Source organism: Furipterus horrens, unplaced genomic scaffold, assembly GCF_987537825.1.
Source record: "Furipterus horrens unplaced genomic scaffold, mFurHor1.1.pri manual_scaffold_2, whole genome shotgun sequence".
NCBI classification, from domain to species: Eukaryota; Metazoa; Chordata; class Mammalia; order Chiroptera; family Furipteridae; genus Furipterus; species Furipterus horrens.
The window spans coordinates 81,628,604-81,644,847 of NW_028327172.1; the positions used below are offsets into that span (position 1 = coordinate 81,628,604).

The 16,244-nt window shown below is 41.3% G+C and overlaps 1 protein-coding gene across 2 annotated transcripts in view; it reads right to left on the reverse strand.

Annotated features, from left to right (window-relative positions):
* The window catches only part of ALG9 (ALG9 alpha-1,2-mannosyltransferase), a 119,450-nt gene that overhangs the window by 62,989 nt on the left and 40,217 nt on the right, over positions 1-16,244 (reverse strand). For both annotated transcript variants that reach the window (XM_090265913.1, XM_090265915.1), the window contains exons 7-9: positions 15,260-15,347; positions 14,854-14,959; positions 1,529-1,651 (exon numbers count right to left, since the gene is read on the reverse strand). In XM_090265913.1, the coding sequence (XP_090122039.1) occupies positions 1,529-1,651; positions 14,854-14,959; positions 15,260-15,347 (317 nt within the window). The remainder of the gene's footprint in view (positions 1-1,528; positions 1,652-14,853; positions 14,960-15,259; positions 15,348-16,244) is intronic.

Consider the following 16,244-nt stretch of genomic DNA (forward strand, 5'->3'; position numbering starts at 1 on the left):
GGCTAGTGGCTGGAAACATTGTTGCACAAAGATCCGCTTTACTTCCAAGGCTCAGGAAGATGGAAGGGATCTTGGACTGTGGGATGGTACGGAAGAAGCCTACAGAGCCTACGTAAGGTTCTGTGAATGGTCAGAACTGTTTGCAACACCCACTGCATCAGGGGATGCAGTCAGGGAGATATAAGCAGCTGCGGACATTTTAGCTGGGGCTCTCTGGGGCTCGCTCGCTCGCTCTCTGGCCCTGGCTCTCATGTGCTCCCTCCATGTGGCTTGAAGGAAAAGGGGTCTCCAGGCTGCTTAAGGAAGAAGCTCTCGCCATGCGGTTTTGAGAAGGAGAGGAGATCCATGTGGTTTACAGGAAGAAGGCAGTTTACAAGGAGGCTGAGAATCAAGGTGGTTCTGCATTGAGAGCTGGAGGGCACCACAGCACAGAAAGGACCTCGCCAATCAGATTTGAGTGATTGGCAGCTACTGGTAAAGCTGAACTGTGCCTAGGAAGTAGGGAAACAGTGTTTCTGACTTTCCTAAGACTGGCCAGGTCTGGGAGGGGGAGGCAGGACTATGTGCAAATAAACAATTCTTTTTCTTTCCACCAAACTCTGGTATTGAGAGTTATAATTCTGGCGGCGGGTAATCAGGCCTCTAACTAAACAGCCCATGGGTTCTGTTTCAATCAGAGCAGCCCAGGGGTTCTGTTACACTCACACAAAACAAAAGTGACTCTGAGGGCTGCTTTCATAGTCTATTATTATAATACAGTGAACTTGTCAAATACCATAAATAGTAGAAAAGCAGAATAAGGGGTGGAATGGAGGGATCAGTCACATGGCATCCAAATCAGACTGAAAAATCTGAAATAAAATCTCTTTCCAAGTGTCATATAAATTTCTGTTCAAATCTGTCTTCCATGAAAGAAACTATGGGCACTAGATATTCAAAGTCCTGACAACTTGAGAAAATACTGGCTGTGCAATACAGAAGCAGAGCAAGCAAAACAATGACAGTGTAAAATTTTCACAATATGGCAAACATGGAAGCAAAACAAAACAAAGAGGAGCATTATGCTTCTTAGGAAGTCCAAAGCTCCCCACACTTCAGGATTCAGTTTGGCTTAGTTTTCAGATTTTGGGTGGAAGTAATTTCCCAAAGAATGTTTGCTCTAGCATTGATTATCTTAAGCAATCTACCATGTTAACACACATTTCTTTAAAAAGCAGAAGACTCAATCAAATAGACTTATATTCTGAGATTTTATGTGTTTTTGCCTCCCTGAATGGTTCTGTAAATTATATTGACTTTCTCACTTCAAGGGCTATAAAGCTCCTCTGTGCCACTTTAACTTGCAATTAGCAACCAAATCTTTACAGGGATCTAAATAATCTACACATACAGATTGAAAATTCAATAAGCCAACTATTTCCATAGGAGGAAAATGGAGCATAAATAAGCAGAATCTTTTTCACTTCTTGGTATACATTGTTACTTGCTCTTTCCTCCCAGAAAACCTATCATCCCTTATGCCACTCACCATTAAATCTTTGCAGCAGGCATTCCATAAGGGAAGTCAGTGGCAAGACCAGGAGAGCCAGAGCAAAGACTATATTAAAATTCAGAAATCCATTAATTAAATAGAAATGCCAGGGTTCTGTACCTGAGGGAAACAAAGAGATAAGAAATCATTAGTGAGTGCCTTCGATACGCATTATGGTGTTTGACTCTTAATGTTCTTTGTTTGAGTAATGTTGATGATCCAATGCCCCAAGTTAAAAAGAGTCTGCAAGCCCACTCTTTCCATGCTCAGCCACACACAGAAAGCACAAGAGCAGAAGACAGAAGACGGGAAGAGAATGGGACTGGTCATTTTTTAGACAGAAATCAAGTTGCAAATATTAAGCTATATTTTCTATACTGACTACTGTATCTAGTTTAAATAGCCATGCCCAAATGGGACAAATACTTTTTTAGAACAACCAAATGATTTAAATAGGTTAGTGGTGTTATTGTGATTTAAAATAAGAAATATGTGTTTGGTCTTCACCCCCACTCCCGTACACAACTCCTAAAGCCCTTGGAATTTCTTAAGTGATGAGAGTGATGAAGGGTCTTTTGTTAGGTTAGCTAGGAGACTTTAGATATGCAGTCCTACCCCCTGAACTCTGACCTAAAGGGACGGGAGAGAGGCTGGCAGTAAAATTCAATCACCAATGGCCAATGCTTTAATCAACCAAGCCTGTGCAGTGAAGCCTCCATAAAAACCCGGCAGGCCGGGCTTCCAGGCTGGTGAACACAGAGGTGTAAAAAGAGAACGGAGGGCACGGGCTCCAGCTTCTCCCACGTGCCTTGCCCCAAGTATCTCTTCGACTTGGCTCTTCACTTGGATCCTTTCGAATACAGTGGTCAACCTAAATACATGTTTCTCTGAGTTCTGTGAGCTGCTCTAGCAAATTAACTGAACCCGGAGAGGGGTTTGTTGGAACTTCCTACCTATAGCACGGCAACAACCACCTGGACATTCCACTGGCATCTGAAGGGGAGGTGGGGGGCACCCTTGCAGAATTGAGCTATTCAGGCCTTTCCTGTTTTCTTCTCACCTGTTCATCCCATTTCCATTCTAGTACCCTTCCCCTTGATAAGCTCAACTAATATTTTATAGTTATGTATACAGGGAACCTTGTGCTGGGTAAACAGTAAAACCTGCTTTCCTTAGGAAAACCATGTTCAGAGACCCAGACCCTGCTCAGAAGTTTTGAAGATTCAGAATGAAACAAAATGACTAAAAACACAAGCCTTACTCACATTAGCTTTTTTAATTTTTAAGTAATTTTATTATGTTGTTACAGTAGTTCCAATTTTTTTCCCCTTTGCTCCCCTCCGCCCAGTACCCCACTTCCCTCCAGCAATCCCACCCACCTTAGTTCATGTCCATGGGTCGTGCATATAAGTTCTTTGGCTTCACCCTTTCCTATATTATTCTTAACATCCCCCTGTCTATTTTGTACCAACCAATCATGCTTCTTAATCCCTACACCATATCCCCATTTCTTCCCTCCCTCCTCCCAGCTGATAACCCTCCAAATGATCCCCATACCTATGATTCTGTTCCTATTCTGCTTTGCTTAGTTGGATTTTTTCTTTTTTAGATTCAGTTGTTGATACTTGTGGGTTTGCTGTCATTTTAGTGTTCCCAGTGTCAGATCATGCACACCTGGACTTTGGTATATGCTAATCAACCTGGCCCTGGACTTAGCAGTTCCCAAAAGATATGTTGATGGACTGACACTTTCCCAGAGGAAATACTAATGGACCTAGCCCAATATGTTAACTAAGCTGGTGTGGGAGGGGGAAAGCAATGAGATGTAAATGACCTACTGAATATGTCAATAAGCAAACTCCCCCTTACCGAAAGTGCATAAAAAAAGGTGTTTGCAGAAGTGTCGGTGGCAATTCCCACTGCCCACGAGGAGGACCGAGGACCGATGAACGACGAACGAGGACCAGGAATCACCTTGCTCCTATGGGCCCACAAGGAGGACCTGGAGCTGCCCTCCCCACCTCTGCCACCGTTTCCCTTGCTCCTACAGGCCATTGAGTCAGTCCAGGAATTGCCTCTTCCCTTAACCCCCTGCCCCCTTCCTTTGGTCCCTCAATAAACCAGTTATCTGTTCCCACAGCAGTCTCTGGGCGATTTCTCAGATCAGGGCTGTGTTAAAGGGTATTTCTTAGATGTCCAGCCAGTAGATAATCAGCTGAACTTGGGTTCCGGGAACCAGACCCCCGCAGTTGCATGCTCCAACCAAGCAGAACAAGGAACTTAACCTAACTGTTATTCCTTTGAGCAGTGACCCATTCCTTTGAGCTATAACCTGGGGAATAGTGGAAAATTTTTGTCTATACAAGCTGTATTTCTGTCCAAGTTCCCACCTGCAGGAACAAGAATGCACCTGAAATGCTTTATACAACCCCCAATCCCTAAGGTCAGGGCTGTCCACCTAAGTCCGGCTTATGGACAGGTGGGCAGTCGCTGGCCAGCTAATAAAGGCTCTTTAAATTCTAATTTGGTTGTCTCCGACTGTTTGGTTCTCGCGCTTGCTCCACAACAGGCTGCCCTGACACACAGTTTTGATCTTCTTTTTCTTAAGTAAGTCCTTTTGACATTTCATATAATAATGGCTTGGTGATGATGAACTCCTTTACCTTCACCTTGTCTGGGAAGCACTTCATCTGCCCTTCCATTCCAAATGATAGCTTTGCTGGATAGAGTAATCCTGGTTGCAGGTTGCCTTTCATCACATTAAATACTGCTTGCCAGTCCCTTTCTGCCTGCAAAGTGTCCTCTGAGAAATCAGATGATAGTCCTATAGGCACCCCCTGTAGGCAACTCTCCGCCTCTCTCTTGTTGCCCCCAGGACTCTCTTTATCTTTCACCTTTGGCATCTCAATCATGATGCATTCTGATGTGGTCCTCTCTGGGTTCAGCTTGACTGGGACGCTCCATGCTTCCCGGGCCTGTATGTCCATCTCCTTCACAAAATTTGGGAAGTTTTCCTCATTTTTTTCAATTCTTGCTTCCTCATTCTGCACTGATTGAGTGCTTTTTTCTTCCTTATGTTCCAAATCATTGATTTGAACCTCGGTTTCCTTCCCTTCACCATTGGTTTTGTGTGGATTTTCCTTCGTTTCACTTAGCATAACCTTCACTTCTTCCCTTATGCGTCTGCCATACTCAAGCATATCTCTCAAGCCTGTGAGCATCTTTATCACCAATGTTTTGAATTCTGTGTCTGTTAGGTTGTCTGTCTCATTTGTTAGGTTGGCTATCTCCTTGTCACTTAGTTCTCCCACTGGAACCTTGATCCGTTCCCCCTTTTGGGCCATACTTCTCTGTCTCCTCACTCTGACAGGCTCCTGTGTTTGCTTGCCTCTGCATCCCAGGTTGAGCTGTCGATCCTGTTAGTTGTAAGGGGCGGAGCCTTAGGGATTCATCAGTGCAGGGCGACCTGTTTCACCATGTTGTCGAGGAGGAGTCCAAGAGGGAACAATGCCACCTTCCCAACACTCGTCCCTTTTCCAGGCACCTCTCCCACTTCCGCACCGGACTGGCGCCCTTCTAGCTGCTGCCCTGGCCGTTGTTCCCAGAGTGGGTGGGTCTGAGGACGTTCTAGGACCGTGGGGGCCCTTTAAACAAGCGGACTCTGCTGAGACCAGCAGTTTCTGCCTCCGTCCCAATGCCCACTAGTTTGCACAGTTGGCAGCAATGAGGCTTGATTTTTCCCTGGTGCTGGGACCATGAGCTGCGAGGTTCAGTGAGGAGCTGGGAACGCTCCCCAGGTGTCCCTCCTGACTTTTTCTTTAAATTAATTAATTTGTTTGTTTGTTTGTTTGTTTGTAGAGAGGAAAGGAGAAAGAGAGGGAGAGAAACATTACTGTGTAGTGGCCTCTCACTCGGGCCCTCAACTGGGAATCTGACATGCAACCTAGTCATGTGTCCTGACTGGGAATAGAACCAGCGACACTTGGCTCACAGGCTGACGCTCAATCCACCGAGCCACAGAAGCCAGGGGCCTCCTGACTTTTTAAAACGTGTGACTGCGCTTTCCACTGGCCTGCCGCTGCCACCACTGCTGCCACCACCACACCACGTCCTCTCTGCCCCAGGATCCACCTCTCCTACCTGTCTGGATGAGTATTTCTTCTTTATATCTTTGTTTGCTAGACTTCCATGCAGTTTGATTTTCTGGAACTTCTGGTTGTCTCTAGTTTTGAGGTAGTTGTATTCCTTCTTAGTTGTGGAGGGAGACACAGCGTGTCTGTCTACATCTCCATCTTGGCCGGAAGTCCACATTAGCTTTGATTCCTTAACTCAAAATCCTTAAACCCAAATGATGAGAAACAGCCCCCACCCCCAACCCCACCCCACACACACACATTTGGGAGGTTTTTCATCTGTTCCTCCCCTCTGGATGATTACTTCAATCAGGCAGTGAATGATACACAGGAGTTTTAATCACTGTGTTGTGACACCCGCCTTGTACCACAGCAATTTCCTGCAATCAGCATTGCTTAAAAGGGTAATCGAAAGGCAGAGGAACAGTCAGAAAAACCTGACATTTTTGGAGCTTGCACAGCAAAATAAGATTAGAAACCAAACCGATAATGCTAGAAACACTTGGAGGAGGAATAAAACGGAGTTGGGGAGTACCCTAAGGAAAGACTCAAGTTCAACTACGTGTCACCTACCGGGGAAACTCAATCCTTCCTGTCCAAAGACAATGATTCGACCTATTCAGGAACAGAGGTCCTGACCCAAACCAAATTCATCAGAGACATTTATATCTTGTTATTCTTTACAAATAACCTTTTGTGTTACAGAAAACAAATGAATGGTTTTATTTTCAAAACAGAAATATTTGTCTTCTATGGATTTTAATTAATATTTAACAGCACATTTCCTAATGTGTTCTTTAGGAGGACTCCAGAGAGGAAGTTTTTTTTTTTTTTAACAATGCTCTCCTGACTGCCCATGTGAGGGCCTGCTATCAACCCTGACCTGCCTTTTTCCTTAACAAATTCTGGAAACCTGAGCTTGAGAAGAAAAGCCAGAGTGGCCAGTGAGAAAGGGGGGGACATCTTTTATATCACCTATCACAGATAATAAGTATCAATAAAAAAAAGCCTCTTGCTCTTTGATTCGTGCAGATACATAGTGTTTCTTCCAGCTTCCAGCAAATATTGGTAACTAGCATAACTTACTATACCCTCCTGTAGGGCTGACTATCTTTTTACCTAGGTGTACTGAACTCTTGAGATGCAGAACCATAAGTATTAAGTTGGTAAACTGTTTTTGTGTTCAGTGCTCATAGACCTAAGTTCATAGCTAGGCTGCGAATATTACATAATAGACTTATCTCTCTGAAGGATGGGGCAAAAACTGGGGGATAAGCCAAGAGTGGAAAAGGTTCAAGTGACAACAGTATTAAAAAGGGGACAAAAGTAGTGAACTCTGTTAGCCAGTGTCCTCCCCCTACCTGATGAGACATCTTCCTTAAAAGAGAAAAAAAAAAAAGAGTAAAACTTTTATCTACAGGGAGATAGTCAGTACTGCTGCTCAGAAAGTATCAAAGCTGAGCGATGCAGAAAGATTGCATCCAAATGACAAGCTAAGCATTTCACTGGTGCAAACGTTAGGGTGAAAAAAAGCTGGAAGCAGGGCCTCTGCAGGGAGTGACTCACCAACCTCCCTCTTCAGAGAAAGTCAATTTCTTTCATTCAAACAGGCTAAAGAGATCTTTCAGAGAGGCTAAACGAAGGAATGCTTATTGTTCCATAGATTGAATGAAGGGGAACCACTTAATAGGCTTATAATTTTATAGAACTGTAGGTAGTAAATTACAGCAAATCATTCTTATAAGTGTCAAATCTGCAACCACCAAGAGGGAAAAGCCACCAAGGTTGAACAAAAAAAGAGTGAACGCTCTAGAAGAATTCCAGCTGGCAGTCAACTCTAAGCAGGCCTCAAAAGACTCCATGGGGGCTTCATCCTCTGCTACAGGGAGAATGGAAAACTGGGGGCTTTCAATAGAGAGCATTCACTTTTACCTTCTGAAATTTCTTGTCCAGTGATCTCATAGATGTTGATAAAGCACATAAACAGGCAGGAATCTTATCCTAGGCTGCAGAATGGCATCACTGAGCAGATCCATTATTAACTTGGAGGGAAGATTATTTCTTTTACCTGTCCTCTCACACCTTACCTAGCTAGGCCTGTGTACTCATCAGAGAGCACCGCCCTTCACCCACCACACAAATGCACTTATCAACCTCAATATATGAGAACTCGATATGTTACAAGGATAAGAGGCAAATCAGTGCCATGACAACTTTCTTTTTTGCAGCACTAAATTTCACCTCTTTATTTTGACCCCACAGAGATGTTTTGCCCATGACTTTGCAATTTTATATCTACACTACTCTAAGTTTCCTACATGCCAAGTACTCTTTACCTCGTCCAAACATTATCTTTCTTTGACCAGGGCCTGGCGCACTGCTCCCTTGTGAAGGAGAGCCCTCTGCCGTGAAAGTTCTGCAGGGGCTCCTGATCTCCCTCCAGGCCAAACTGCACCAGACCCTCAAAGGTTCAACTTTTCGCCCATTCTATAAGTTGGATCTTATCTTCTACTACTTTCAACTCTGTTTTTTGCAAGGTTATTTCCCTGTAAAATCTCAGGAGCCAAACTCCAGGGGTTTGCTAAGGTTTTTTTCAGTGGAAAGACAACCCTGAGCTCTTAACCCATTTCTGCCACTTACTTAATTATGTGGCAACTCTCTCACTAACTCTACCTCAGTTTCCTCATCTGGGAATAAGGATAAATAATGCCTTTCTCACCAAGCTTTTGTAATGGGAAGAAGAGAGAATGTGTAAAATTTCTAGTATATAGTAGGCATTCAATAAACAGAAGCTATTAATAGCTGTGAAAACTTTCTTTCTTTCCCCTGGCTTCAAAAGACATGCTCAGGTCTGGAATATATCGTTAATATATGCTATATGGCCAAGAAAGCATAGAAAGGTCCATTTGAGAACCAGATAGATAGAGTAAATATTTATATTATTACAATAACAATAGAGGGACTGAAATTATCTTTCTCATGCTTGTGTAGTTTCTGCCTAAAATTCAGATAATGCTATAAAACTACTTTAATTTTTTTGTTTTAAAGAGCTCAGTATTCAATCTTTTGTTTTAGTAATCCCTACACTTGACATTCATTCTCTGTGTCTGAAATGTACCTCCCTAGTGTCTACTTAGCAACCCCCTACACTCTTCCTTCCAGGCTCAATTCAAAAACCACTATCTCTGAGAAGTTTTTCCTGTCACCAACAGATGGACTTGCTGCTATGATTCCCTGAGTGTTTTTCCACTACAGCACATAATAGATTGAACTGTAATGATCTATTCATGTGTCTGCAGCCTAATTAGACAACAAGTTCTATGAGGACACATAATAAATGCTCAAAATCAATTTAGTTGACATTTCTTTAACTCAAATCAATTTATCCAGTCATTCAAGAAGTATTTATAGGCTTATTATGTTCTTTTTAAAAAATATATATTTTATTGATTACGCTAGTACAGTTGTCCCAATTTCTTGCCCTTTTGCACCCCTCCACCTGGTACCCTCCTTCCTCAAGCAACTCCCCCTTAGTTCATGTCCATGAGTCATGCATATAAGTTCTTTGGCTTCTCCATTGCCTCTACTATTTTTGGCATCCTCCTGTCTTATTTTGTACCTACCAATTATGCTTCTTAATCCCTGCATCCTTCCCCTGATTCTCCCCTCCCCTCTTCCAGCTGATAACCCTGCAAATGATCTCCATACCTATGATTCTGTTCCTGCTATAGTTGTTTGTTTACTTTGTCTCTTTTTTAGATTCAGTTGTTGATAGTTGTGAATGCTACAACCTAGATTACTCTACCTAGCAATGCTATCATTTAGAATGGAAAGGCAGATAAAGTGCTTCCCAGACAAGGTAAACCTAAAGGAGTTCATTATCACCAAACCATTATTACATGAAATGTTAAAGGGACTTATTTAAGAAAAAGAAGAAGATCAAAACTATGTTCTTATATATAAGAAACAGCACTAAGGGATGTATGCAAAAAACTATCAGCATTTTTAATTTTCAAATAAGATATGGTATGCCTACCATACCCAATGAAGAACTCAGAGCAGGAGACTCTTACAAAATAGTCAAAATAACACCAAATAGTGCCAAACATAGAAGTAAAGTAACAGAGCTGAAGTTTCCTTGACAAAAATCTTTGACTTGTACAGCATCAAAGCTTCTAGTAAAAGATGTCTTTGACAGTTATCAAATGTACTCACCAATTATAACAAAATCAGCTGACAATCATAAAATGCTTCGGGGTTTAAAAGTACTTATTCTTATTTGATATCAAGAAAATCCCAACCTACTACACCACAACAGATCTAACCAAAGTAGTTGTATGACATTACAGTGATCAGGCCACTAATGTAATCTGATGGATACTCCAGACTTTGTCCATTCATCCATTAATTTAATCATCCATTCATTCATGACAGATCTTCACTGAAGAGCTAGAACATACAAAGAATGCCTACTACTAAAATGGAAGAAGTATTCTCTCTACAGGCCTGCTGAAGCAAAAAGGAGTTAATGCTCCTTCAAAGAATGAAAATCAACCCTCCTCACATTGTCAAATTCAAAGGTGAGGTAAAAGTACAAAAATTCTACCATCAAGGAACAATCCCTAGGTCAAACACATAGTACCAGTTGGAAAGCAGACTTTTTGTAGTAAACATACAATAAAGTATACCGATATCAAGTTATAATGTCGTACACTTGAAATTTATATACTACTATTGTACTAACCGATATTACCTAAATAAAAAGAAAGAAAGAAAGAAAGAAAGAAAACCCCTCCTTCTGGCTGACTGCAGCACTACATCAGTCTTATTGACACCGCTATGACAATTCCCACTGTCCCAAAGTGATCAATTCCTATATACCCAAAACAGCAAAATCTGAACTGAAACTACCCCAGGTTCATCAAAGCAGATGAACAGAGCCCCAAGGATCATTTCCACTAAAATGTTGGCCAAAATGAAAAGCAGATGCCAACGTTCAAGGAAACACTGGCCACTGCTCTGCTGGAGCCCCAAAACCTACCCCAGGGGTCCTTGACCATCCAATGTTAAACTAGAACTATAAACTTAAATCAGAATTTATTCTTTCTTTCCTACCCTCCTTACCAACCTGCTAATTTCCAGATTTATAAACTTCATCAATCTAAAGGACTACAAAAATATGTAACATTCATATACTCTAATACAAAGTTTATAAATAAGCAATCAGAAAGAACATCACTATGTGATAACCCATTCAAATGGTGGAAAAGCCAATTTTTCATAATTAAACTCAAATTAAGGTAACTTATTCACCCATACATACTAGATATTGTGCAACCAATAGATTCCATGTAAACCAATTTCTAATGTGCAATCTGGGTCTAAGAAAAGTCTCCCTTATAGTAGAATCAAATAAAATTTTACAGGTAAACTAAAACAAGGGGCAATTAAAAACATGCAAACTGTTTCTAGCTAAAGGGAGACATCTAGAGGCAAAAGCTTAAAAGTGGGTTTTTTTCTCACATCCTTGGGGATCTTAGAGTCATAAAAGAGCCTTTTGAAATTCCTTCACTTAGCAATCATTCTTTAACCATGCAGTTTGTGAATTCAATTCACTGAACAAAACAGTTTATTTTAAGCTATTACTTACTATCTAAAATGACAATATTCCCCAAACCCCAGGAGGCCCAATTAAATTTCATTTATGTGCTTACTTTAAATCTCCTCACTCAACCTGACACAGAAAAGTAGTGGGCATGGCTTAAATTGATGAGACACACTGAGGTGGGTATGGCTTAAATTCATAAGAGGCTCATTGAGAATATTAACCTGCTTCATAGCAGAGCCTCAAGACAATCATATGTGAAGTGCTATAAAAACCTCAAAAGGTTAAGGCAGAAGAAACTATATGTATTTTAATGAAAAACTGTCTCATAAATTGTTTACTGACTTGCATGGCCTGATCAGAAACCTCTCTCTTGCTCATCCCTTTGTAGCTTCACTAACTCAAATACCCTCAGGGACAAGTGGCTGGCTGTGAAAAAAAAGAAAAAATGGCTGACTGAGAGAAAGACAACAGGGAGGGGCAGAGATGGCAGTAAAGTGGAAAACGAATGCATCCCAGACAGAAAGCATTACTTTTTTCTTCCCTCTTAACCTTAAACTGGTCATACTATTGTGGATGAAAAAGGGTTTCTATGGGAAGTAACTTCACTGGGATGATCTGCTCATAAATTTCTAACTAGGCAGGTCACGGTAGATAGTCACATCAGGGCACATAAATTCTTTCTTTTTGAAGTATATTTTATTGATTATGCTGTTACAGTTCTCCCAACTTTTTTCCCATTGCTCCCCTCTGCCCAGTAACCCATTCCCTCCAGCAATCCCACCCCCCTTAGTTCATGTCCATGGGTCATGCCTGTAAGTTATTTTGCTTCTCCCTTTCCTTTATTATTTTGTACCTATCAATTATGCTTCTTAGTCCCTGCACCATGTCCCCCTTTCTATCCCTTCCCCATCCCAGCTGATAACCCTCTAAATGATCCCCATACCTATGATTCTGTTCCTGTTCTGGTTGTTTGCTTAGTTTGCTTTTGTTTTTATTTTTCTTAGGTTCTGTTGTTGATAATTGTGTTTGTTGTCATTTTAATGTTCGTAGTTTTGATCTTCTTTTTCTTAAAGAAGTCCCTTTAACATTTCATATAATAAGGGCTTGGTGATGAACTCCTTTAGCTCTACCTTGTCTGGGAAGCACTTCATCTGCCCTTCCATTCTAAATGATAGTTTTGCTGGATAGAGTAATCTTGGTTGTAGGTCCTCGCTTTTCATCACTCTGAATATTTCTTGCCAGCCACTTCTTGCCTACAAAGTTTCTTTTGAGAAACCAGCTGATAGGAACCCCTTTGTAGGTTACTCTCTGCTTTTCTCTTGCTGCTTTTAAGATTCTCTCTTTATCTTTAATCTTTGGCATTTTAATTATGATGTGTCTTGGTGTGGTCCTCTTTGGGTCTAGCTTGTTTGGAACTCTCTGTGCTTCCTGGACTTGTATGTGTATTTCCTTCCCCAAATTAGGGAGGTTTTCCTTCATTGTTTTTTTCACATAAGTTTTCAATTTCTTGTTCTTCCTCTTCTCCTCTGGCACCCGTATGATTTGGATGTTGGCATGTTTAAAGTTGTCCCAAAGGTTCCTAAGCCTCTCTTCATTTTCTTCAGCTTTTGTTTCTTCATTCTGTACTGGTTGACTATTTCTTCCTTATGTTCCAATGCATTGATTTGAACCCCAGTTTCCTTCCCTTCACCATTGGTTTCATGTGGATTTTCCTTCCTTTCACTTCTTCCCTTAGGCATTTGTCCTACTTAATCTTGTCTGTGAAGTCTGTGAGCATCATTGTTACAAGTGTTTAGAACTCTGCATCTGTTAGGTAGGCTATCTCCTCATCTGTTAGGTTGGCTATCTCCTTGTCACTTAGTTCTCCCACTGGAACCTTGATCTGCTCACTCTTTTGCGCCATATTTTTCTGTCTCATCAACTTGACAGCCTCCTGTGTTTGCCTGAGTCTTAGGTAGAGCTGTCGCCCCTGTTACATTGTAAGGGTCAGAACCTTAGGTATTCATCAGTGTGGGGTGACCCCTTTCACCATGTTGTGGCACTGTATGTTGGGGAGGGGTCCAAGAGGGGACAATGCCACTTGCTCGGCACTCACCACTTTTCCAGGCACATCTCCCAATTCCCTTATGGGATTAGTGCCCTTCTAGCTATTGCCTTGATGATGGTTCCCAGAGTGGGTGGGTTTGCAGATATTCTAGGACCATGGGAGTCCTCTAAACAGACTCCACTGAGAGACCGGCAGTTTCTTCCACCACCCCAACCCCCACTGGTTTTCACAGCCACAAGCAATGAGGCTTTATTTTCCCAGGTGTTGGAGCTATGAGCTGTGTGGTCTGATCTGGGGCTGGGATTGCTCCCCAAGGGTCCCTCTGACTTTTATAATGTGTGACTGCTCTTTCTGCTGGCTGGCCACAGCCACTGCCTTGCTGCTGCCACCAATGCCACCACACCATGTCTTCTGCACCCCTTTTCTGCCCCTCCTCCCTGCCTGGATGATCATTGCTTCTTTATATCTTTGTTTGTTGGGCTTCTATGTAGTTCAATTTTCTGGTAGTTTTGGTTGTTTTTAGTTTTGAGGTAGTTGTATTTCTTATTGTTGTGGAGGGTGGCAAAGTGTGTCTACCTATGCCTCCATCTTGATCAGAAGTCAAATTGTTCATATAAAAGGCTTATCTTTGCCTTAAGCAAGTCTTGCCTATCCACCGTTTCAGTGCATCTAGGTTAACGCACCACTGAAATAACTCTTGTCAGGCTCCCCCTTCTAAAACATGATCACCCTTAAGAGAGCACAGAGTCTTAACCTGATTGGATCCCTGCCTTGCTTTCTCCCACCCTCATCTAATCTTCCTTAGTTCCTTCCTTAATTTCAAATGCATAAAAGAGGCTGCAAAATTTATTCTTTGGAGCATTTGAGATCTTGCTCCCTGGCATGTGTTGTCAGTTTGGCTCAAATTCTTATAAAAATTCTCTACAGGTTTGGACCTTTCTTACATCAACACTACCTCCCCTCTTACGCTGACCCCACTCACTCCCACTTGCTATGCTTTGTCTAAAGATTTTTCTAAACTTTTCCCTAATGCCTAATACCAAAGTAAGGCAAATTAAAAAAATAAAAAATAATACCAATGTGTACATGTACAGAAAATGTCTGGAATAATATACTCCAAGGTGTTAACAATAGCTATTTGGAAGTTATGGGATTATGGATGTTTTTATTTTCTTATTTTTGTTATCATATTAATTTTCTAATGAGTAGAGAAAAAAGGAACTTTTAATTTTAAAAAAGAGTAGTATCAAAAGCCATGCCATACCCAGAGTCCTCACTACTTTGAAACTGAGAATAACAGACAGCAGGTCTAATAGAAAGCTAAATCTAATTATCACATTAATCAAGGAGAATTATTTAGTGGCAACATATCATCACTGCACTATATTCAAGTGACACTTATTTTTAAATAAGAAAAGGCAATTACAAGCAAAGAAATTCCATATTTGATAAAATGAGGCAATTGAATTAAAATTTGAAAGCCCAGGTAATTTAAGTTACCTCCTAACTCTTGTCCAATCTTATAAAGCCTTACCATAAAGATCAGGTCCATGTGGAGTAAAGACATTGTACAAAACTATGTTGAGTGGTGCAATCACCAACTTCCCATAATAGTAACTGTCGATGAGCACCACAGGTACCTGAAACGGAGTAGAAAATACACCGCAATTGCAGAGTTTTGCTGTAAACATTCTTACAATGTTAATAAGATAAACTTCAAAATAAAAAACAAAGTCAACTCCTAATGTTCTCTTTCCTACGTCAGAAGTTGCTTTCACACAGTGGAATACATAGATGATGTATTATAAAACTGGATATCTGAAACTTATATAGTGTTATTAACGGATGTTACCCTAATAAATTAAAGTAAACTAAATTAAAAAAAAAGAAGTTGCTTTCATAACAACTTTAGAACAAAACAAGAAAATGAGAAAACTCACCAGAAAGAGTATCAGGGCCACAAGTGACCAATGAAAGAAACTCTTCCACCTGCGTTTCATGACCAGCAAGTCAAAGGCAATAGGTGAACTATTTAACAGAGAAACAGAAAGCAAAGAGTTAAATACTTAGAATATAGACAGGTCAGATTCAAGCATACCTTATGCTGGACTGAGAATAATATGTCTTCAGTGGTTATAGTGAGAAAAAAAGTTGATACATGAGAGGATGTCTTCTCAAAAATACACTGTTCTCTTCACAGGATCCACCAGAGTGCTATGCATCCCACGCTGCACAAGAAATATAAAAATTGAGCTTCTGCAATGAGCTCTATTTTATACATATTTATGTGTAATGGACATTTAAAATACATTAATTATAAGTAAATGTAGCCTACTGTCCTTCACCAACCATGCCAAATAAATACTGATTTCTCCCTCTCATGATATATTTTTAGCAATATCATATTATAAACTTGATTTGAACTGCTATTCCCTCTTCTGATACTATTTGCTCTTCTTCCCCTCACTTAAATTCCTTAAGCAAGGAGTATGTATGTTGCCTTCACTATTTCTTCTTTAAGGTCCAGCATCAAGCTATTAAGACTGATATGCAGTGACACCAGAGGAATGGCTGTATGAAAGATCCCTCCGGTCTCTCTCCCAGAAATTTGAACAAGTTGAACAGCTGTAACTCAACAAAGGATTCCCTGCTCAACATACAGGCATGCCTAAGAGATCCACACATTCAAGCATCTAAAGACAGGCAAGCAGGAACAAACAGGGGAGAGGGAAGGCAAGGAGGGAGGAGGGCTCAGACTGGCCAAGGACACAGCCTTGCATCCGGGAGCTCAGGGGTGGGCTCAGCCTGGGGAGGAGAGGAAGCCAACTGTGGCTGGCACTTCCTTCAGCTAGAAAGAGCAGAGCCTCAGTGGGCACTCCTGCAGGAGCAACAGTGTCCTTGTCAAGAGACCTGGGCAAGGACACA